We start from the raw sequence: 18,801 nt of genomic DNA, 5'->3' as shown, positions 1-18,801 counted from the left end.
TTTAATTGAACACCAGAAGAGCAAGGTAGATTGCCCTATCCACCAAACGACCTTATAGGTTTGATAGCAGGCTTTTCTCCTACCTAAATTTGTTGTAACCAGAAACTCGACACTAATTTCTCAGAAGTCAGGGTCAGGGTGATAGCAAGTCATAAAATATCAATCCTATGATGGAGCCTTTCTCAACTTAGAGTTATACTTTATATTCAATCCTAAACTAAATCCATATATGCTAGGATTTTGATGACAATGACTGCAAGCAAGACATGTCGGGCAATCTCATGAATCAAGAATGGTCCCGAACCAAGCCTCGAAGAGCTTCCAATCTGATCTAACATTTGTGCGAACCGAATTAGACCTTAATTAAAAAGAAATGATGCCAATACACCTCATGTGAGAAAATTTCAAAAGCAAACCCGACCGACTTGAATCATCAATGAACCTGCTCAGGTTTAAATCTCAAGCTGGACATGGACCCAACAAAACCTTCTTCTATTCTAACCTTCTTGATGCCCCACACAGCATGAAATTTTGGAGAATCTCATCTAACTTATTGTCTCAAGCAGAAACAAATGCATTGATGTTCATTGTCTCTAGTGAGGAAGTTAATTTTCCACACTATCCTTCTATCACTGCACACCTCCAATCATCTACCGGTCCTACATGGGAGAGGCACAAGTGAATACCTCCAAACCAATACATGCATGGGCAACCGACAATATTTGTACCCTCCCATGGAAAGCAGAGAGCCTGGGGTGGGCCTGGAGTTCTCCAAATCTGATGGACGCAAGGGAAGGAAAGGGACCAAAGAAAGCAGCTTGTCTCCCCAACCCATCCTTGCACCCACTAGCCTTTTGAAACCAGCGTAGAGTTTGAAATATTGTGGACCTAGGTCGAACAAGAAGCCATGGCTTAGATTGAAACAGAGGAGAGAGAGAGAGAGAGAGAGAGAGAGGAACACGAAATTAAATTTGCTGTCTTCTCAAAGAATACCGGTATGGGTCACGAGCATGGATGAATAAGGCTGCCAGTTTGGAATCCAACTCCACTGTAGATGAAGAAAGAAAGGTTTGCTAGGCTTTTGGGACCAATGGTATAGCTAGTGACAAATTCAATACCTGCTCACATTCCCCTACAATGAGTATTGGAAAATCTATCACTGGTGACCAAGCAGATGGAATAAGGGGTCAACTTAGTGTACTGCGATAATACTGCAGCTATGATAGAAATTCAGATACAAAGGTAAAAGAAGCCATGTTAGAGGAAAGTGTAAAGGTTTCACCGACTAACTTTCTGCACCCATGATCTATGAAATATGAATAGAGGCACAAGTATAAAATGTTTAATTTGACATTAATAATGGCATCTAATTTTTTAAATTTGACACTAGTTCTCACTCAGGGCTTTTACCAGGGTGCTCGAACCTTTAAGTAAGGCTGCAAGTGGGGTCTGGGTCCAGCTTGACCCAGATTTGCCACAAGTTGTCTTCAGGTCAAGTATTTAGACCCAAATCCGACACACCACTTGCCCGGGTTTGATCACCTCAGGTCTCCTTTCCAGCCAAGCCTATTTTCTGGTGCTATATCGAGATTCCTGAACAAAATTTTGACAGATAAATTGGAAATTCTCGAGTCCAATCAGGCGGATTCCAACGGGTACGGGCTGGATCTAAGTTTAGATATGAGAGAAAATATCTATACTCCATGTTAACAAAGAGTGAATGGTGAAAAGGATTCCATAAGAGTAAACCACAATGAGTTGAAACCAAAGAGCCACAAGCTAGCCTATATCAGGACAATCCAACTCACAAGGCCCACCCAGCTACAAAGATCACATTCAGCCACACGTGAACCTTCCTGCCTGGTTTACACTGATCCAACCACCAAAACCAGAACTCAATATATGCGGCTTCTTGTCATCAAACACAGCTGCTGGCAGTTATTCATGAATGGCCCAACAATACATCCCAGGTATGCCAATGAATCCTCTAGATGACAGCAAATAAGAGCCTACACATTCAAAATATTTAACTCAGCAATACCCTACCTCGTGGCTCCTTTACCGTATGGCACCGATGACGGTAAAATTGATATGCCAATCCAACGCAGGATTCCAGCAAAAGGAAATGTCGTTCACGTAAGGGAGACCGGACATCATGCAGGTCATTCAAAAGCTACAAAAGAAACAAAAAGAGAAAAGGGTGAACAGGGAGAGAGAGGAGAGCAGACGGTTAAAACTAGCGGTCCAATGTGGAAACAAAAAAAAAAAAACTCTGGGAAATTGATCAAAGGACATCATATAGGCTCCGTACTGCTATCGTGCCACGTTGCACTATTGCATGGATCACGAAGCCCCAATCACTTGATTCTCACCCAGCCAATTGAGGCCTCCATTAAGTGGGCCAAACCACAGTTAAAAAAATAAATAAATAAACTAGTGGAAGACAATGAGTAGCTTAGTGATCTCCCCTTTCTCCTTCCAAGCTCTCCCTACATTCAAACGTCTCTTAATCTCGACGGCTTCTAATGCCAGCCCCTCCTCCAAATCAACATTATAGCATCCCCTCTTCTCTATCATTCTGCCCCTTCTTCCACGGGATCCCTTTTGATGTTAAAACCTTTGTCACCCAAAATGTCTGCTGCCACTACCACCCCTAATGCAAACTTCTCGGTATGTTGATACATACCCAACAGATCATTGATCAGTTGTTTTCATCTTAAAATATATTGTACATGCCTCAAAGTGACGTAGTACATAGTCTAGATCATTATTTTGCTAATATATAACATATGTCCAAGTAGCATGCATGACCTTCCACGTGCACCGGTATGTATTTAGTAGTTCATTAATACACACTCATTATCTTGTTCATACATACCTTGTGTTTTATAAATATACATATCAAACTGTAAGTTACATAGCCTAAACTGTTATCCTGCTAATACATAATACATGATTAGGTGATACACACTTGAGCCCTCTTCTAAACCTTATCCATGCCAGTTTGATCTTTGATACGGTGCTATCCTTGTCGGATGAGGACAATGATGTTAGGAGGTGAAGGCTGCCGACAGCAAGGCAAAGACCGTCATATACGAGCAAATTTAAGATCTATGAGTATAAAAGATGTCCAGAGAGAGAGAGGAGAGAGAGAGAGAGAACTCCCAATGCTATGTATACAGGAGCTAGATCAGCAAATTGGAGAAGAGAGACGAGATTGGAACAGAGAAGGGAAACGGAGAAAACAAACGGGATCCACTCCCGTCATTTCTTATTTCTTTTACATGAATGTTTATTGCTTTTGTTGCTTTTGGACATGCGTTTATAGCATGCGTCAGTTTACAGAGAGCCCCCCCCATACATTCTCTGGTAAGATCACCAGAGGATTTTTGACCACCCAATGGTACCGAAGCCGTGCCTTTTAACAGGTCACCCGGAGGAACATCGAGCTGTCGCAAGATTCGAGAAAGTAAAAGGTAAGCCAGGGGAGGTGCCTGTAACAAAAGAGAGGAGAAAGGATGGGAGAGAGAGGGAATACAGAAGCGGAGCACCGCAGCGATGCTAGGGGAGATCACATCACAATAATGAACGGGAGGGCAAATCAAATCTAGAGATGGAGATCACGCCCCCACCCCCTCATAACACCTTGTCCCCACGAATGAGAGAGAATACATTATTTTATTTGATACAAAATAGAAATCCAGGATCATTTGAACCACAAAATTGTAAGACATATACCACAAGGAGCACGCTAAGAACATTCAAGGGGGCAATGTAAGAACCTAGTAAATTATGATTTCATTCTGTTAAAAGAGAATCCATTAGAGGGAAAAATAAAAATGTGTACTGGTTGTCATTGCTTACATCTCATCCGATATCACACACTCAGTGCTCTTCAATCTTCTCCAGATCCTTCATGTTTGTTGTGTCCACCCTGCATGCAGAAGAACAGAAGAACAGGGGCAATTAACGTGTAGAATTTAAAAATTACAGTTTTGAATGTGAGGGATTTTTCCCCTCAAATAAAGAGAGAGAGGGAGATCACATAAAGAATGGACAATCAAGTGGAACCTAGGAACGACTGCCCTGACAGAATAATCGTATAAATTTGAGGATATGCCACTCTATTGGATCTTGATGAAGGTCGTCTCTGCCCACAGCTAGTATGTCATCAATCTACCTCTATCCTGTGAAGTAGGGTTTTTTAACATCTATCTATGATTCCTACATTTAATGGAGATAGGTAAGCTCCGACCGGATCCAAGAAAGACGGTCACATCTCTTTTAATATGGGAAAAGAAAGCTGCATCACTGATTTTTTTTTTGATGTGATATGTTGAAGGATGTTAGATTCATGGCCTCATGTTTCTATTCTCACCAGAGATACTGTATGAATTATGAAATCCTAGGGGACACTGCGAATCGCTCGAGAAGTGATAGATGGATGGACTCTGTACAAAAATAACCGGCATGATGATCCAACGCATCTAGACAATCGATAAGGCAATAATGGCATATAAAGCAAAGTACCAAAGATATCGCTGGAAAACAGCGACACAGATGTAAGAATAGCGAAACACGTTAACTAAGGCATTTCAATGCTATTGTAAATGTAGTCGTCATGATGAAATGACAGTGAAAACGGAAAAAAATAGTTTTTTACAATAACTTGTACAGGATGTTTCATGTTAACTTGAACGTGACCAGCTCTTACAAGCAGTAACAATATATGTGTTAAAAATTTTGCAACGCCAAAACCATCATATACTACAACAGACACTTCTTGGCCGCAAACTTCAACCACCATGCATTATTTAGTTGAAGCAACAGGCATGGTCAAATGGACTTAATAGCTCACAGAATAGTTGCCATCTCTATCTTTAAATACTATCATCGTGAAATCAAATTGTACTACAACAGATACAGATGAGAAGCATTAATATTAAACGATATTAAATACTGTTACATTGAGATGATGCTACATATAAAACCATATACCTACCATATTATGCCATTATAATTGTAACAGGTGTCTATATTGCACGATGTAGAAGATTACATTTTATAACACCAAGCCCTTAAACCTTCACTACAGATGGTGTGAAGTTACAGTGGACATTATTTGTTCCCATGGTTTCTCACATATGCCACCGGATGCTTGAGTGATACCACATGAAGCGAATGGCAGCATGAATGCATGCGCATACACAGCTGCGCGCGCGCATGCCAGAGAGAGAGAGAGACAGAGCTGTAATAGGAGCGGGTTTTCACAAGTAGCCATATGTCATATAAGAACAGGGTCATAGACAGACTTCTTCAATGTTTACCGTACACATTCATGCATTCCCACCACGACAAGTTAAAGTGATTACCAAAAAAGAAAAGGGAAAAAGAACTTTCAGTCGAAGGGTCGGTGTGGCTAAATGTTGACTGGAGTTACTTTTGAGTATAGAGATTCGGAAAGGGTGAAAATTACCAATGGATAGGTCACTCACTATGTTGTGTTCTTATTCAAGTTTCCGTAAAAACCTAGACTTCGAAATAGTTGAGTCTACAAGCCAACTTGCTCCGTCAATGGTGGAGTGGTTGGTGTTAGAGACAGTACAAGTCATGATTCCGCAAAGCATTTTATGAACGCGATGCATAAATGTGCATGCTGCATATATAGTATTCATTCAAATTGAGTGTTGATAGGACCGACAGAAGTAAAATAGAAGAGACTGAAAGAACGTAAAACATGATATGCAAAATATATGTTCTATTAAGCTACGTCTTGACATATATGTTGTATTAACCTTAGATGCTTGCCCTCACTTATCTTTGAACTCTAGTTCAAACTCCTTATCGTCCTTATCAGCACTGTATATTGTGTCATTTCCTGCTTCATAAAAAAAACATACACGTTGAACTGCCTAGCATGATCTCAAGCAATCCTCAGGCCCTCTTTGCATTTCATTTATGTTTCATGGGCTTTAGAAGATGTTTTTGTTCTCACTGTTCAATAGTGATTTAATATATATTCCAGCTCAATAGGAAAAGGCTACATCATGCAACCTAATCTATAGCTCATCATTAGATACTCAACAACGAGCAGTTTCCTGGCAAATAAATGAACCTTCAAGAGTGACCTTCATTACAACATTATAATATGACCAAGATACCTGTAAGAGGTCATGTAAGTGCAAAGTGCTTTGGTCTGACCATGTGCGCCCGCAACAGTAGCACCATAATAAGAGACGCTTGAATTTGAGCTTCACTGGGTAGGAAAGAAAAGAGGACCAAAGAATACAACAGTGGAGAGCGCAAACGTGGAGTTGAAAAGCTTGTATTGAACCAATACATATACTTTAACAGGCCACTTCATTGCAGAATAGAATTATCCCAAAATATGGCTGAAGTGAAGAACAAAATACATAGCAAATGGACGAATCATGATGATTATGACTGTTGCGCCATTTATTCAGAATTTTTTATTCCGATTTTCAGGAATAAATGAGTAAAAAATTTTGGAAGTCCCCAAAGTGCCCTCATACCAATTTTTTCAATTCTGGCATAAAGAATTGGCGTTTTGCAGTATAGGATGGAATAAACTAGAAAAGTAAGTTATTCTTCCATTTATTCCAGGTTATGCTACAACCACAAGAGGGCCTAAAAGTATTGCAAAGGAGTAGTAAATCTGAACCCTCCAAAGAATATTGTTGTCTTTGGTTATGCTAATTGCCTATATGATTGCCTAGTTTAATACTTAAGAGAAAGTATTCATCTGTGAACCTTTAAAAAAATCTAAGGACACATTTGGTTCACTACTAGAATCGGAGACAGAAACAGAATCGAATGGATTGGAATGGAATCGGAATGGCTATATCCCCCAACATTTTTGGTTCCTGATTGGAATTGGAACCAAATCAGAATGAGATTTGAATATTAAGGTAAAGGATCAGATTTTGGGAAATTAGGGCATTCCCATTCCCTCCTGGCATTGGAATAGGAATAGGACTCTCCCTAACCAACCAGCTAGAATGACAGTCACTCATCCCCTTTCCTATTTCAGAGTCCAACTCTCCCCAACCAAACATATCCTAAAATGATGAAGTAGATGCTTTAAAAAGCTTTTCACGACTAGTGCTTCAAATTTGAAAAATGCACTCCCCCTTCTTGTTGGTGCTCTCCCCTCGCATCTCTCCCTCGTATAAGAGCTGAACTAATTAGAGTATCTTTATTACAGAAGGGGGAACATATCAAGCACCTTGCAGACTTGTACATGTGGCAGCACTTCAAAAACGGACAGAGGTTCAGGATCTGTGGATGAAACTCAAGTAGTTTGTGGGATTCCACCAGAAATCTTAAATTTCAATCAACAAAGACCTTTTTTTTAAAAAAACTTAACTTACTTTTCCTATCTCAGAGAGAAAAAAGATCACCAGACTAAGAAAAAGAGATGCCATGTCAATCTTGATAGGCCCCCAGAACCCATTGCTGATAAATTAGTGCTCGTATACACATAACATTCTTTATTCACTCCCCTAAAATTTCTAATAGGTAAGTTCTCTTTCGAGGAATATGACCTGACACTAGTTTTAAAGCATCGAGGGTCACAACTTACATAACCCAGCCACAAAAACCAAACACCTAGTCAACCACACATGCTGATTCTCCTTCACAGTCTCCTGAAAGTACTCTCACTTCTTTATTCCCTGCAGCATGCTCATAGAAATATGGGCTGCCAGACCCTATATCTCTACCTTTACATCATAAATAATTTTAAAACAGGCTAAGTGATTGTTTTATTTTGAGGCAATTATCACTGTCCTAAGACCATCTTATGTTTCTCTGGAAGATAGCACAAATGGGACTAATAAACATTAATCTAGCATGATGGTTTAAGGTTTAAAATTTGAGATTATCAGCAGGAATTATCCCAACATCGGCCGTGTATTTCGGCATGTTGTTCCACTTCAGACAACCGATACTTGAAACAGACAATGCAGATATATCATATTTTTACACGTCAAATATCACTGAATTCATAAATAGTATGCAGATTTGTATAGAATACTTTTTCATATATATTGCACTGAGTGTCCATGTTATGAATACAGAATGTATTCTAGATAATTTTAAATTCATACGTATTATTCAACAAAAAATGGTACTACATAATAAAACATTAACTGATCTTAAAATATAAGGCAATATCTAAACAGTTGGTCTCATTTATAACCTCTGGAAGAAATTTAATCGATCCAGTCTCATTTCATTCCAGATCAGCTTTTACTGGGTTGGTACAAGCTTATACCCTCTTCAATGTACTATTTCACTTCCACAAGAGAAGGGGAAAGAAATCCCTTGAAAGCATTCAGAGTGGGAACTTCATGTTTGGTGTTTTCATCAAACCGTGCTAGAATGATGCTTGGTGTTAACTTAGGCCTGCACCTAGCACAAGATGTACCACAGATGTCTAACCACCGAATAGGAAAAATAATGTATTTCACTAACTTTTAGCATCTAGGCATGTTTGCTCTCATATGTGTTACTTAGATTCTTCCACCTTAAGTATTACTTATTAGACATGTATAGACTTGACACAGTTTTTATATTAATTAATATAATAATAAGTCAATTGCATGTATAGGACATCCTTCTTAACAAGTTTACTATGTCAAGCATAATCAATGATAAATGGTTCACTCATTTATTTTGTGAATTATTTTCTTAGTATCATCAGTGTTATGCAAAATAAAGCATAAACAATGTGTACACATGCAAACCTAATTATCCAAATATCTCTAGTTTGAATCACAAATCCCATATTGAGTCACTAGAATTCAACAGGCTACACCAGTGTCTAAAACACAAACATACGACCAAGTAGAGAAGATTGCCAAATGTATTAGGTCCTACATATTTAGCATACCACTGATGAAAAATAAGATAATTATTTAAAATCTGTTCTTTTTCTCAAGGAGCCAAGTGGAATATTTCAATATTTTGTGAGCATAAAATGTTATATCAACAAATGAACTAGGCTTGAGATTAACCTACCCACAGAATAAAAATGGTGATCTACTTCGCAATAATGAGAGCCCAGGAATAGATGATGGTTTTCAGTCCAAAGGAAGTGGTGCTATGGTCATATAGCGTACATGAGAAATATGCAATCCCTAGGTTGCCCTTTGTCAGAACTCAGAATAAGATCATCATCGGAGGAAACCCTCTGAGAAGGCCACAGCAAAACCTTAACTCACTAACTTCATTTTTAAATAGAGAAAATCTCAAGGAATATAATTGAAAATAGTTTCACATTCTAGAAACTTGATCTTATTGGATCACACAGAACTCTGGCCAACGACCATTGGCGGATACAAGTGGGGTAATGTGGGGTCAATTGACCCCCCCCCCCCACACACACACACAAAATTGACCCCACAAAAAAAAATTGACCCCCCACACAAAAAATTTTGACCCCACAAAAAAAAATTGTCCACCCGCCCGCATGCACATATGCGCACGCACAGACACACACATATATATAATAGTAAGAAAAGCCAAATTGACTAGTGAAAAAAGCCAAAATTGATCCCATTAATTTTATAAATTGACTCCATAACTCGTATAAAATTTTGAAGAAATAAATAATAAAAAAGACCACATCAAAAGAGTAATTATGACCTACATTCTCTCTCTTTAATGACTCACATGCCCTATCTCTTTCTTTCTCTCTCTCACACAGTACTTTGACCTCTCTCCCTCTCTCTCTTTCTTTTTCTTTCTTTATTAATTATTTCTTTATTTATCTTTTAATACCCCATCCTAACTCTATGCGTCTACCTCTCATATTTAAATTTCACATCAATTTATTTTTTATATCCTAAAAGGACCACATCAAAAAATAAAAAGAGTAATTATGACCTACATTCTTTCTCTTTAATGATTCACATATCCCACCTCTCTTTTCCTTTCTTATGCCACTTTAACCTCTCTCCCCTCTCTTTTTTTTTATTTTTTTATTTATTATTTCTCTATTTATCTTTTAATGCCCCACCCAATCCCATGGTCTCCATCTATTCTACCTCTTAAAATTCCACATCAATTTATTTTTTATATCCTAATCAATCCAAATGCAATAGAAAACTATATGTTATTCATGTCTCTCTTCTCAACCTGAATCACGTATGTCCCTTTTAGCTTCCTTTTTTATAACATTCTTTTAATTTTTTCTGTCTTCTCCTTTGTTTCACTCATATCAAATATATATGATTAAATAATGTTTGGTTAGCTATTATAATTTTAATATTTAATAATATCTAAGATTTTACTACGATGCTCTTTTATAATATTTTATTATAAAAGATATTTAAGATATTACATATTATCATTTTTTATATATTTTATTATTTTTAAATTATTTTTTCTTTCTTCTTTTTCTTCCAATAACTCTTTCACTTGTTTTTTTATATTGACCCCACAAAATAAAATTCCTAAATCCACCACTGCCAACGACCCACCAACCATTACAAGTTGGTCTGTAATCACTCATTTATAAGTGATGGTACGCATATATGTATACACACATACATATATACACAGACAAATACACACATTACACAAACACATACAGAGAGAGAGAGAGAATATCTGGATATAATTACAGTGAAATATCCAGCAAAGAAAAAATTATGATGAGATAAAAGTCAATGGGATCAAAAGATGTCCCAATGGAAAAAAACAAAGGTGAGCAAGTAATGGGTCAAGTACTCACGTAGTTCCATAAAGGACAATCTTCTAAATCTTAGAGATGTCATTACCTCCTTGGTTGTCCTCAATAAAAATTGTCAGGCTGATCAAATTTAACTTATAATAAGATAATCTTATGATAGTATTGGTTTATGCAACTAGATGATTAATAATAACAAAAACAAGAAAACAGAATACAAAATGTTCATACCTGCAAACACCCTGAAACTTGATGTACTTTAAGTTAACAGGCCGTTCCTGCAAATGAAACAAAGGTATGACATGAATAGTTCCCCAAATAAACAGTCTTTACAGTAACATATTAGGGGAAATAGGTAATTTGCATCCTTATACTAAGGCTACAAATGGGTCGGGTTGATCCGTGATCCGCCCCGACCGACCCAGTTAGACCCGACCCGAACCCATTTAAAAGACCGAGCCGGGTCGGGTTCAAAAATTGGACCCGTTCTCTTTTCTGGATCGGATCTAGATTTTTCGAATTTGGACCTGATCTGACCTGACCCGACCCGTGGAGATTTTTGGATTAATTTGAATCTTAAGATACATAACCCGACCCAACCCGAACCCAAACATAGGATCCGAACCCAGTTAGAGTAACTCACCCAAATTGGGGTTTGGGCTTAGGCCAAAATTTTTCAAACCCTTCGATCTTCCCCATTCGATTCTCAAACTAAAAATCTTCAAAACTAAAAATTTTTCAAACCCTTCAGTTCTTTTATTCGGACTGTTGTAACATCTATAACAATCCGAGGGGGAAAGATTGAATGGATTCCTGATAATTTAAATGAAGGACATCTCGATTACTTCTTCTGACTTTTTGCTGGACTCAGTTTTTTAAACCTTCTGGTTTATGTTTACTGTGCCATGAGGTACAAAAGCAAGAGAACTTCTTGAATTCTAATTCATTTTGTTGAATATAAAAAATTTCAGAGCATGCTCTAATGTGCACAGATGTTGCATCATCCACAGTATATGCAATCTCATTTTTAATCATGTACAAATATTCCTCTTGTATGATGTTTTAGCTTGGAACAATAATTATCACTATATAAAACTCATATTTTTTTTTCTTTTACTTTTCTTCTTTTGTGTGGACTTCTAAAATCTTGATTCTTCTCAAAAACTGCTTGTTTTCCTCTGCTATCCAATACAATTAATTATTAGACATAACAATTGGAGGATTGAAGGAAAAGAGGCCTTTCTTAGTTGTCATCTAGCATTAGTATTCACTGATGGTAGGTTTCAAATAAATTAAACCCGCGATCCGATCCGACCCGAACCGTATTTCATGGATTGGGGCCGGGTTATATATGGACCCGACCACCGACCCGATCCAATTTTTTATTGGGATGGATATGGGTCCAATATCAAGACCCGATCAAGAAACTAGGTCGGGTCGGGATCACTCAGGATCCTGTCCGACCCGACCCATTTGCAGGCCTACCATACACAGATAGCAATGTAAGCTTAACCATAACATGAACAAGGATGATATCTGACAAAACTTTACCTTCAGATTTTTTGGGGATAAAGCAATTGAGTCACTTGGTGGGTAGTCATTAACATTACTGCAAGAGTTATTAAAATACCAAAAAAATAAATGACTTAAGCTAGAAATAGCCATAGTTTTCATGTGTCTTTCAAATACAAAGTGGGTTTATCTGGAACCAAAGTAGAGCATACCTAAAGCCCATGTGCTCTTTGTTTGCAAAAAGCTTAACCATCTTTGGGCCTGCCAGATGACCATTGGAGATTTTGATTCTAGCACTCATATTAATTCTGGGACATTTAACCAAACTGAAAGGAGCAAGAGGCATAAATTGAACAATAGAAGTGCCTTGTTTATTTAATAAGACAGCAACTATGGAGACAAATGGTTGTTGAGCTAGCCTCAAAAGGAAGGTTGATGGACAACAAGATGGCTGACCAGTCTCTTGCAGGCTTCAACTTCTGTTAACAATTTTTACATGAAATTCTAAGTATTTTAATTCTGGAGAAGTGGGTCCTAGAATTCTTTTAATTGAGTTAATGGATGCCAAAACTTCTAGGTTCACTTCCAAGCAGGGTAAAGCATGGTGAGGCCGATGTGCTTCTCATGATTGCAATTTGTTTCAACTATTATGTTCCTTTAATTTCTCTTTCATGAAATAATGGGGGGAGAAAAGGAAAAAGAAAGGGCTTTCCTGAATATACTTGGCACCCTAAGTGATCTCCTATGAGCACCATCGAACCCTACACACCCTCCAAAACTGCAGAAAAAAATTTAATTAATTTGGTCACCTTAGTCAAGCAAGCCTCAAGCTCTTACAAGCATGCTTTTTGCTAGCTAGCTATGCATCCTCACTGAAACTGCTTAATGGTTCTGGCCTTAGGGCTTGTCAGGTATTCATAGTGCTCCTCAGGAGGTAGGTTCATGTTAGGGCTGAGTGAATAACTGAAACTCGAAGAAACCCATCCAATCCAACCCCATAAACATCTGTTTCAGTCGGTTGAAAGACATAAATCGGATGAAATCAGGTTGGGGTTTGTAGAAAATCAATTATTTACGGTCGGATTCAGTTTCTATACTTTTAAACCGTATAAAACCGAACCCAACCAATTAGTATTTCACAAACTCACTTTTATTTTGGGAGAGCATGATTTAGACTTCAATACTTCATTCTAAAAAATACCACATCATCCATTTAGATTCATAAAATATTGATGTTGAATTATTGATGGAAGCACATCAATTTGAGACAATTCTTAAATAAAAGCTTCCAGATGTAGTTACTTTCAGATGAGTAAATTTTTTTTTTCTATTTTGTTTTGTATAGATTCAAAAATAAGTTCAAAATTTGTAATTGATAAGATTTAGGCATTTTTTGTATTAAATTGACCAAAGAAAAAAGCAAATAAGCTTAAGTGGGCCAACATTGAACTTAAAATCAACATTAGTTCAACATTGAAATCCAAACCGACACAACCCACCCGAACCCGCTATAAACCATTCACTTCGATTTCAAACGGTTTATACATGATAAATGATCGGCAGCGAATTAAATTTTATTCAATCCGATTGAGTTCGGTCGGATGAAATTTTTTTCTCAACCCGACCAAATCCGACCCATATTCAACCCTAATTTATGTCATATCCAATGACAGACTAAAGAAAAACCTTGAAGATCAAGTAAATTCATAGGAATAACATATGGAGATAAAATTTTAAGATTTCAAGTTCAAGTGGATTCAAATCCATTTCTATAATAAGATACTTGCCATCAAAATTCAACTAACAGATAATCATCAGAGGAAAATTTAAAGGTGATAGCTGCACCTTCAGATGGATCTGACCAAAAGCCATTAGTTAAGCTTTCGAACACAAGATGGTTAACCTCAGTTGATTCATAAATTGGCTGTAGCCCTCTTAAATCATGGTGATGGTCATAGTTAAGGCCCTTTTTATGGTCATAATGCTCAAAGTACCATTTTTCACAAATTACTTGGCTTTTTCATGCATTGTGAAAAGCTAGGGTGACTCTAGCTGCCCCTCCTTGACTAGCATTTTTCAAGAGGAAATGCCAGTCAAGGTCCTCATCCTCTAGAGGTCATGGCCATCAACAACTCCATTGGTCTTGGATCATTCTGATAGCACATTTGGTATTAACCAATTCCATTTTGATGGCTAGCTAACTTAGTTGGATTTCGGTGTCAATTGCTGTTAGAATGCATTCTCATCCTACTTCAACTTGAAATGTTAAAGTTTCATCTCCCTAAAATTTTCACACAATTTACGCATTTTTCTAATGTTTTCTTTAGTCCGACATTGAATATACAACAATCCTAAGCATTATAAATACCCTTTAGGCAAGGCCAAAATCATCAAGCAATCACAGAAAGAGCTCATTGATTAGCTTGCAACAAGCATAATTGCTACAGATTGTGGTTTGCTTAACTAAGGTATCCAAAAACTATTATTTTTATACGGCATTTTAGGCCACAGAGGGCTCGATGATGTTGCAGGAGTTCAGACAGGGGCATGAGCATATCCAGGGAAGTCCTTTCTCTCTTTTTCTTTTAATTTTGTTAGCTAGTTAGTTTTTACTTACGCACATAGGTCAGCCCATCTAGACTAGGTTCAGCATAGGTCTCCTGGATTTTCTCTCGAGGATTTTGATAAGAAAAAGGAAGGAGATCTTCGCCCTTCCCCACCAAACTCCTCGATAAGTTTCTGAGAATTAGTTCAAATTCCAAGTTTAGCTTTAGAATACTTGAGTATGCTTTTTTGATCTAATTCTCCTTTTTTAATGCACTATCACTCAACTATGCTTAGCACATAAGGTACTAATATAAAGCAAATGAAAACAAAAATTATGACAACATTTTAATGGCAATCCATCTTTACATGGAGAAAGGCATAGAATTTGTGTAATTGTAACAGATATCAATTACAGAAAGTCCAGGTGGTGCTCCCACCAATTCAACATAATGAACACAAAAACTATAGTAGCGCAGATCTGAATTAACAGCCAAAGAAACCACGCAACAGGGGGGGAAAAAAAAGAATCACTGAAACCTCATCAACATGGTCTTCCCCTCTCTTGCACTAGTATATATTTGAAATTTCTGAAACTCATATTTAATTCAATTTTCGATCTTAATTTCACGAGAATCTAGCAGTACCTTCCTCTTCTGGCCCTTTGATAATTACTGAATGCAGCTTGATCACTTGAGTGAAGGGAATATAAATTAAAAGCTGCTCATCTGCATCGCTTTCGAGATGCAAATCATCATCATCTCTGTAACCCTAAAATCAAAACAGGACAAGAATTCCAAGAAAAAAAAAAAGAAATGAAGTGAATTCAACTAGCACCAGCAACAACTTCATCAAAAAGGAATCAAATTAAAAGCGACGGATGAAAGAGAGATGCCAGCTCCGATCAATCACCTGTTTCAACGCATTGTCGAGCGAGTGACTCGTGCTCTGATTGAGGCATTCGACTCCTCTCCAGTCCACGAAAGCGACTAGATCCGCCTAGGAGCGGGGATAAAGTCACGAAAGTAAGAAGAATCCGCGGAATCGGAAGCGCGGCAGGGGTAGAGACGTAGGGTTTGATAGAGAGCTACCTGGCTTCGTGGGATCGCAGCAGAAGCTACCGAAGCCATGCGTGCGAGCGAGAGAGAGAGAGAGAGCGCGCGCCAAATCCCCCGAGTTTGCTTCTAGCACTTGGACTCGCGAGGAAGTGGGGAGGTTTTCAAAGCTTAGAGGATTAGGAATCCACCGCGCAGTACGAAAAGAAAAATAAATAAAAAACTTGGATTGAAGAGAGGCATCCATAGTGATACCAAAATGGGCCGATCTGATCTGGTTCGGCACATAAAGATCTAAAATTTAATAAATTAAATTAGATTAGATTTATATAAAAAATAGAACATAATATTACTGACCTAACCTAGTCCTTTAAGACTCACGGGTCGGATCGAGTCGGGCCAGCCCATGGGCCTTGAAAGATCAAGATAGAGATCGAGAGAGGAGGAGGAGGGGGCCGGCAATGGAGAGAAATCGAGAGAGGCAGAGAGCTTGAGAAGGAGAGATCGAACTGGAGCCTGACTCGGAGGTGGCAGCACCGACGACAAGAAGGAGAGGAATCGTCCGATCGATGACATTGATCGTCCGTCGGTCGGCGACGGTCGGAAAGAAGGAGGAACGTCAGTCGATGGAAATGAGGAGGGGTTCGGAGGAGGAGGAGGATCGTCTGAAGGTTGGATGGAGAGGCATCCGTCGATGGAAAGGAGGAGGAGGTCGGCGATGTGGGGCTTCGTGATCGGATTCGAAAGCCGGAGATGACGGCATCGATGATGAGGAGGAGGAGGGGGTGAAAGGGAGAGAAACTAGCAGAGGTGGTCATCCTACTGCTCGACGGAGGCAGTCGTCCTGCGGTGATGTGGGGGCAGCGGGGCGACGGCAGTGGCCGACGATATGGGGGCAGCAGGACAGTGGCGGCGGCCGACGATGGGGGGCAGCAGTTGGGAGTCGAGATTAAAAAACTTAGGATCCCAGGCCCCCAGCCTTCCAGAGCGATTAGACATTTGGAATTAGAAACCTAATAATAATAGTTTTTTTTTAAGATTTTTTTTAATTTTTGTGGCCCACTTGGGCTAGCCCGACCCAATCCATATTAGCCCTTGGGCTAATGTGGGGTGGGCCAAACAGGCCCAGTTGTTATTTGGGCTATTCATATGACAGTCCGGCCCACCTTATTTACAGGGTTGGGTCAGGCCGACCCTATGGGCCAAACCCATTTTGACAGCCCTAGGTATCCAATGGCTGTGATGATATCATAATATACAGCTAGACTTTGGACATTGGCAAAATGGACATACATTTTATTGTTATGAAATATTAGTGATCGTTGTTTGCTTGATCACTCGGCACTAGATTTTTATTTTTTTTTCTTTTGGTGTAAGTGGCCGCTCACCCCAATCTAATGTAAGTACATTCCATAAAATCATAAAATAAAATATTCTATAAGACTTTCATATATGTTTGATTCTGACATTAGATTCAATCATCAATATACTCAGCCACGTAAGAAATGATCCAATAACAGTACTATTCATCTTCCAGACATATTGAGCATATATCATAATGAAATCATGAAGACAGATCTAAATGTCATGGAGTAAATAGACCTCCAACTATCCTATATCATTCTGGATCCAATCGATGATGGTAGCAGAATCTCTTTCTAGAATTCTTTCTATCGATTCATTAAAGACCATGCACTTTTTTTTTAACTGGCTCATAATCGTCTATTAAAATTAATTTTGATGATAGTGTTAGTGATTGAAATTAAGGCTTGAATTCTTGATTTTTTTTTGTAGCAGAGAGGAGAGCTTTTTGAAGCATCCAGCTACATGAGAAGGAATATGATATGCTATTCTTGCTCCCTAACATTAATCAACTATTTTTTTCTATTAAAATGGATTATTAATACAAATCTTGTAAGAATAATCATGTACTTCTTTAAAAGAAATTCATCTATCATGATTAGATGAATTTTATTGGGGCGATTTAGCCGACTCCTCGATTCCGACTTACGATCGACCTGATAAGCATGATTTGCCGATTATCAATCGGTTAGCCGACTGACAGTCGGCTATCCACAAATTTGATGGGCTCCAATTATAACGACTCGACTCATTTCAGATCGATAACCGTCGGCATATCAGAGTTACCGATCGATGGTCATTCGGGCTTCCACAACTACTGACATACGATCGACAATCTTGTGAAGAAAAACGTGGTGGGTGATGTGCATGTATTTTCAAAAAAAATTTATAGCAAAATATACATAGATTAAATAATTTAATCTATAATACATACATAGATCAAATCTAAATCACCATACAGGGTCTATGACGTAAACTAATATGTATGTATACATATCTGAAATCTAAAATTTAGTAAGTACAGATCATATCTATGTGTAATTAGATTATATCTAATTCATATTTAGATTACATCTAAAAATTAATTGAGATCAAAATCTCATACCTGAGCACGGGTAATAGATCACCGCATTCAAAATTCATGATAGATGATTCTTGATGATGCTTGGCAGCCGCACACGTGTCCGACCTCTACAAATATCCATACGAAGTTCTTGTGCTGATCGATATCCCCAGAAGTGCTAGCTCGCAAGAACACCATCCTTTGGCTAATCTAAGATAAACATGATGGAAATGAAGAATAAGGAGACTCTTTTCTTTTTTTTCTGAATCTATGCATCTGATCTCTACAATAGAGATCAAGAGAAGAACCCTTTCTTCTTAATTTTTTATGCATAAAAGAGAATATTTCTCTCTTTTTTTCACGTCCTTAAAAAAAAAATTTCTCTGATTTTCTATGATGAAAATTAGATCTAATCTGATTTTCATACTAAAAATCACATAAAATTTTGAGATGTAGAAAAATCCAAAAGAGGGATCCAAGAGAAGAATCGTTCTTCTCTCTTCTTCTCCCTTTTTTTTCTTGATCTAGAACTCTAGAGATCCCCAAACGTC

The 18,801-nt window shown here is 38.1% G+C and overlaps 1 protein-coding gene across 16 annotated transcripts; it reads right to left on the bottom strand.

Moving 5' to 3' along the window:
• Nucleotides 1–1,909: 1,909 nt before the first annotated feature.
• On the bottom strand, nt 1,910–16,080 carry LOC105046591 (PITH domain-containing protein At3g04780). Of its 16 annotated transcripts, none has more exons than XM_073259823.1 (10): nt 15,862–16,080; nt 15,683–15,769; nt 15,418–15,541; nt 12,439–12,487; nt 12,266–12,323; nt 10,946–10,992; nt 10,806–10,837; nt 6,162–6,256; nt 3,865–3,934; nt 1,910–2,173 (listed from the first exon to the last, which is right to left on the bottom strand). In XM_073259823.1, exons 1-9 carry the CDS (start codon nt 15,898–15,900, stop codon nt 3,896–3,898), a joined length of 570 nt encoding a protein of 189 aa, XP_073115924.1. In that variant the 5' UTR covers nt 15,901–16,080; the 3' UTR covers nt 1,910–2,173; nt 3,865–3,895. The 16 variants fall into 16 exon arrangements, 13 of the variants coding, with proteins under 13 accessions (XP_073115924.1, XP_073115930.1, XP_073115925.1 ...); XM_073259824.1 differs by lacking the exon at nt 1,910–2,173 and adding an exon at nt 2,841–3,064; XR_012142204.1 differs by lacking the exon at nt 6,162–6,256 and having other exon boundaries at nt 10,760–10,837.
• Between the last annotated feature and the right edge of the window lie 2,721 nt (nt 16,081–18,801).

The sequence above is a fragment of the Elaeis guineensis genome, chromosome 6, assembly GCF_000442705.2.
Source record: "Elaeis guineensis isolate ETL-2024a chromosome 6, EG11, whole genome shotgun sequence".
NCBI classification, from domain to species: Eukaryota; Viridiplantae; Streptophyta; class Magnoliopsida; order Arecales; family Arecaceae; genus Elaeis; species Elaeis guineensis.
The sequence above is the reverse complement of the archived record's forward strand: the minus strand, read 5'-3'. Positions and strand labels throughout refer to the sequence as shown.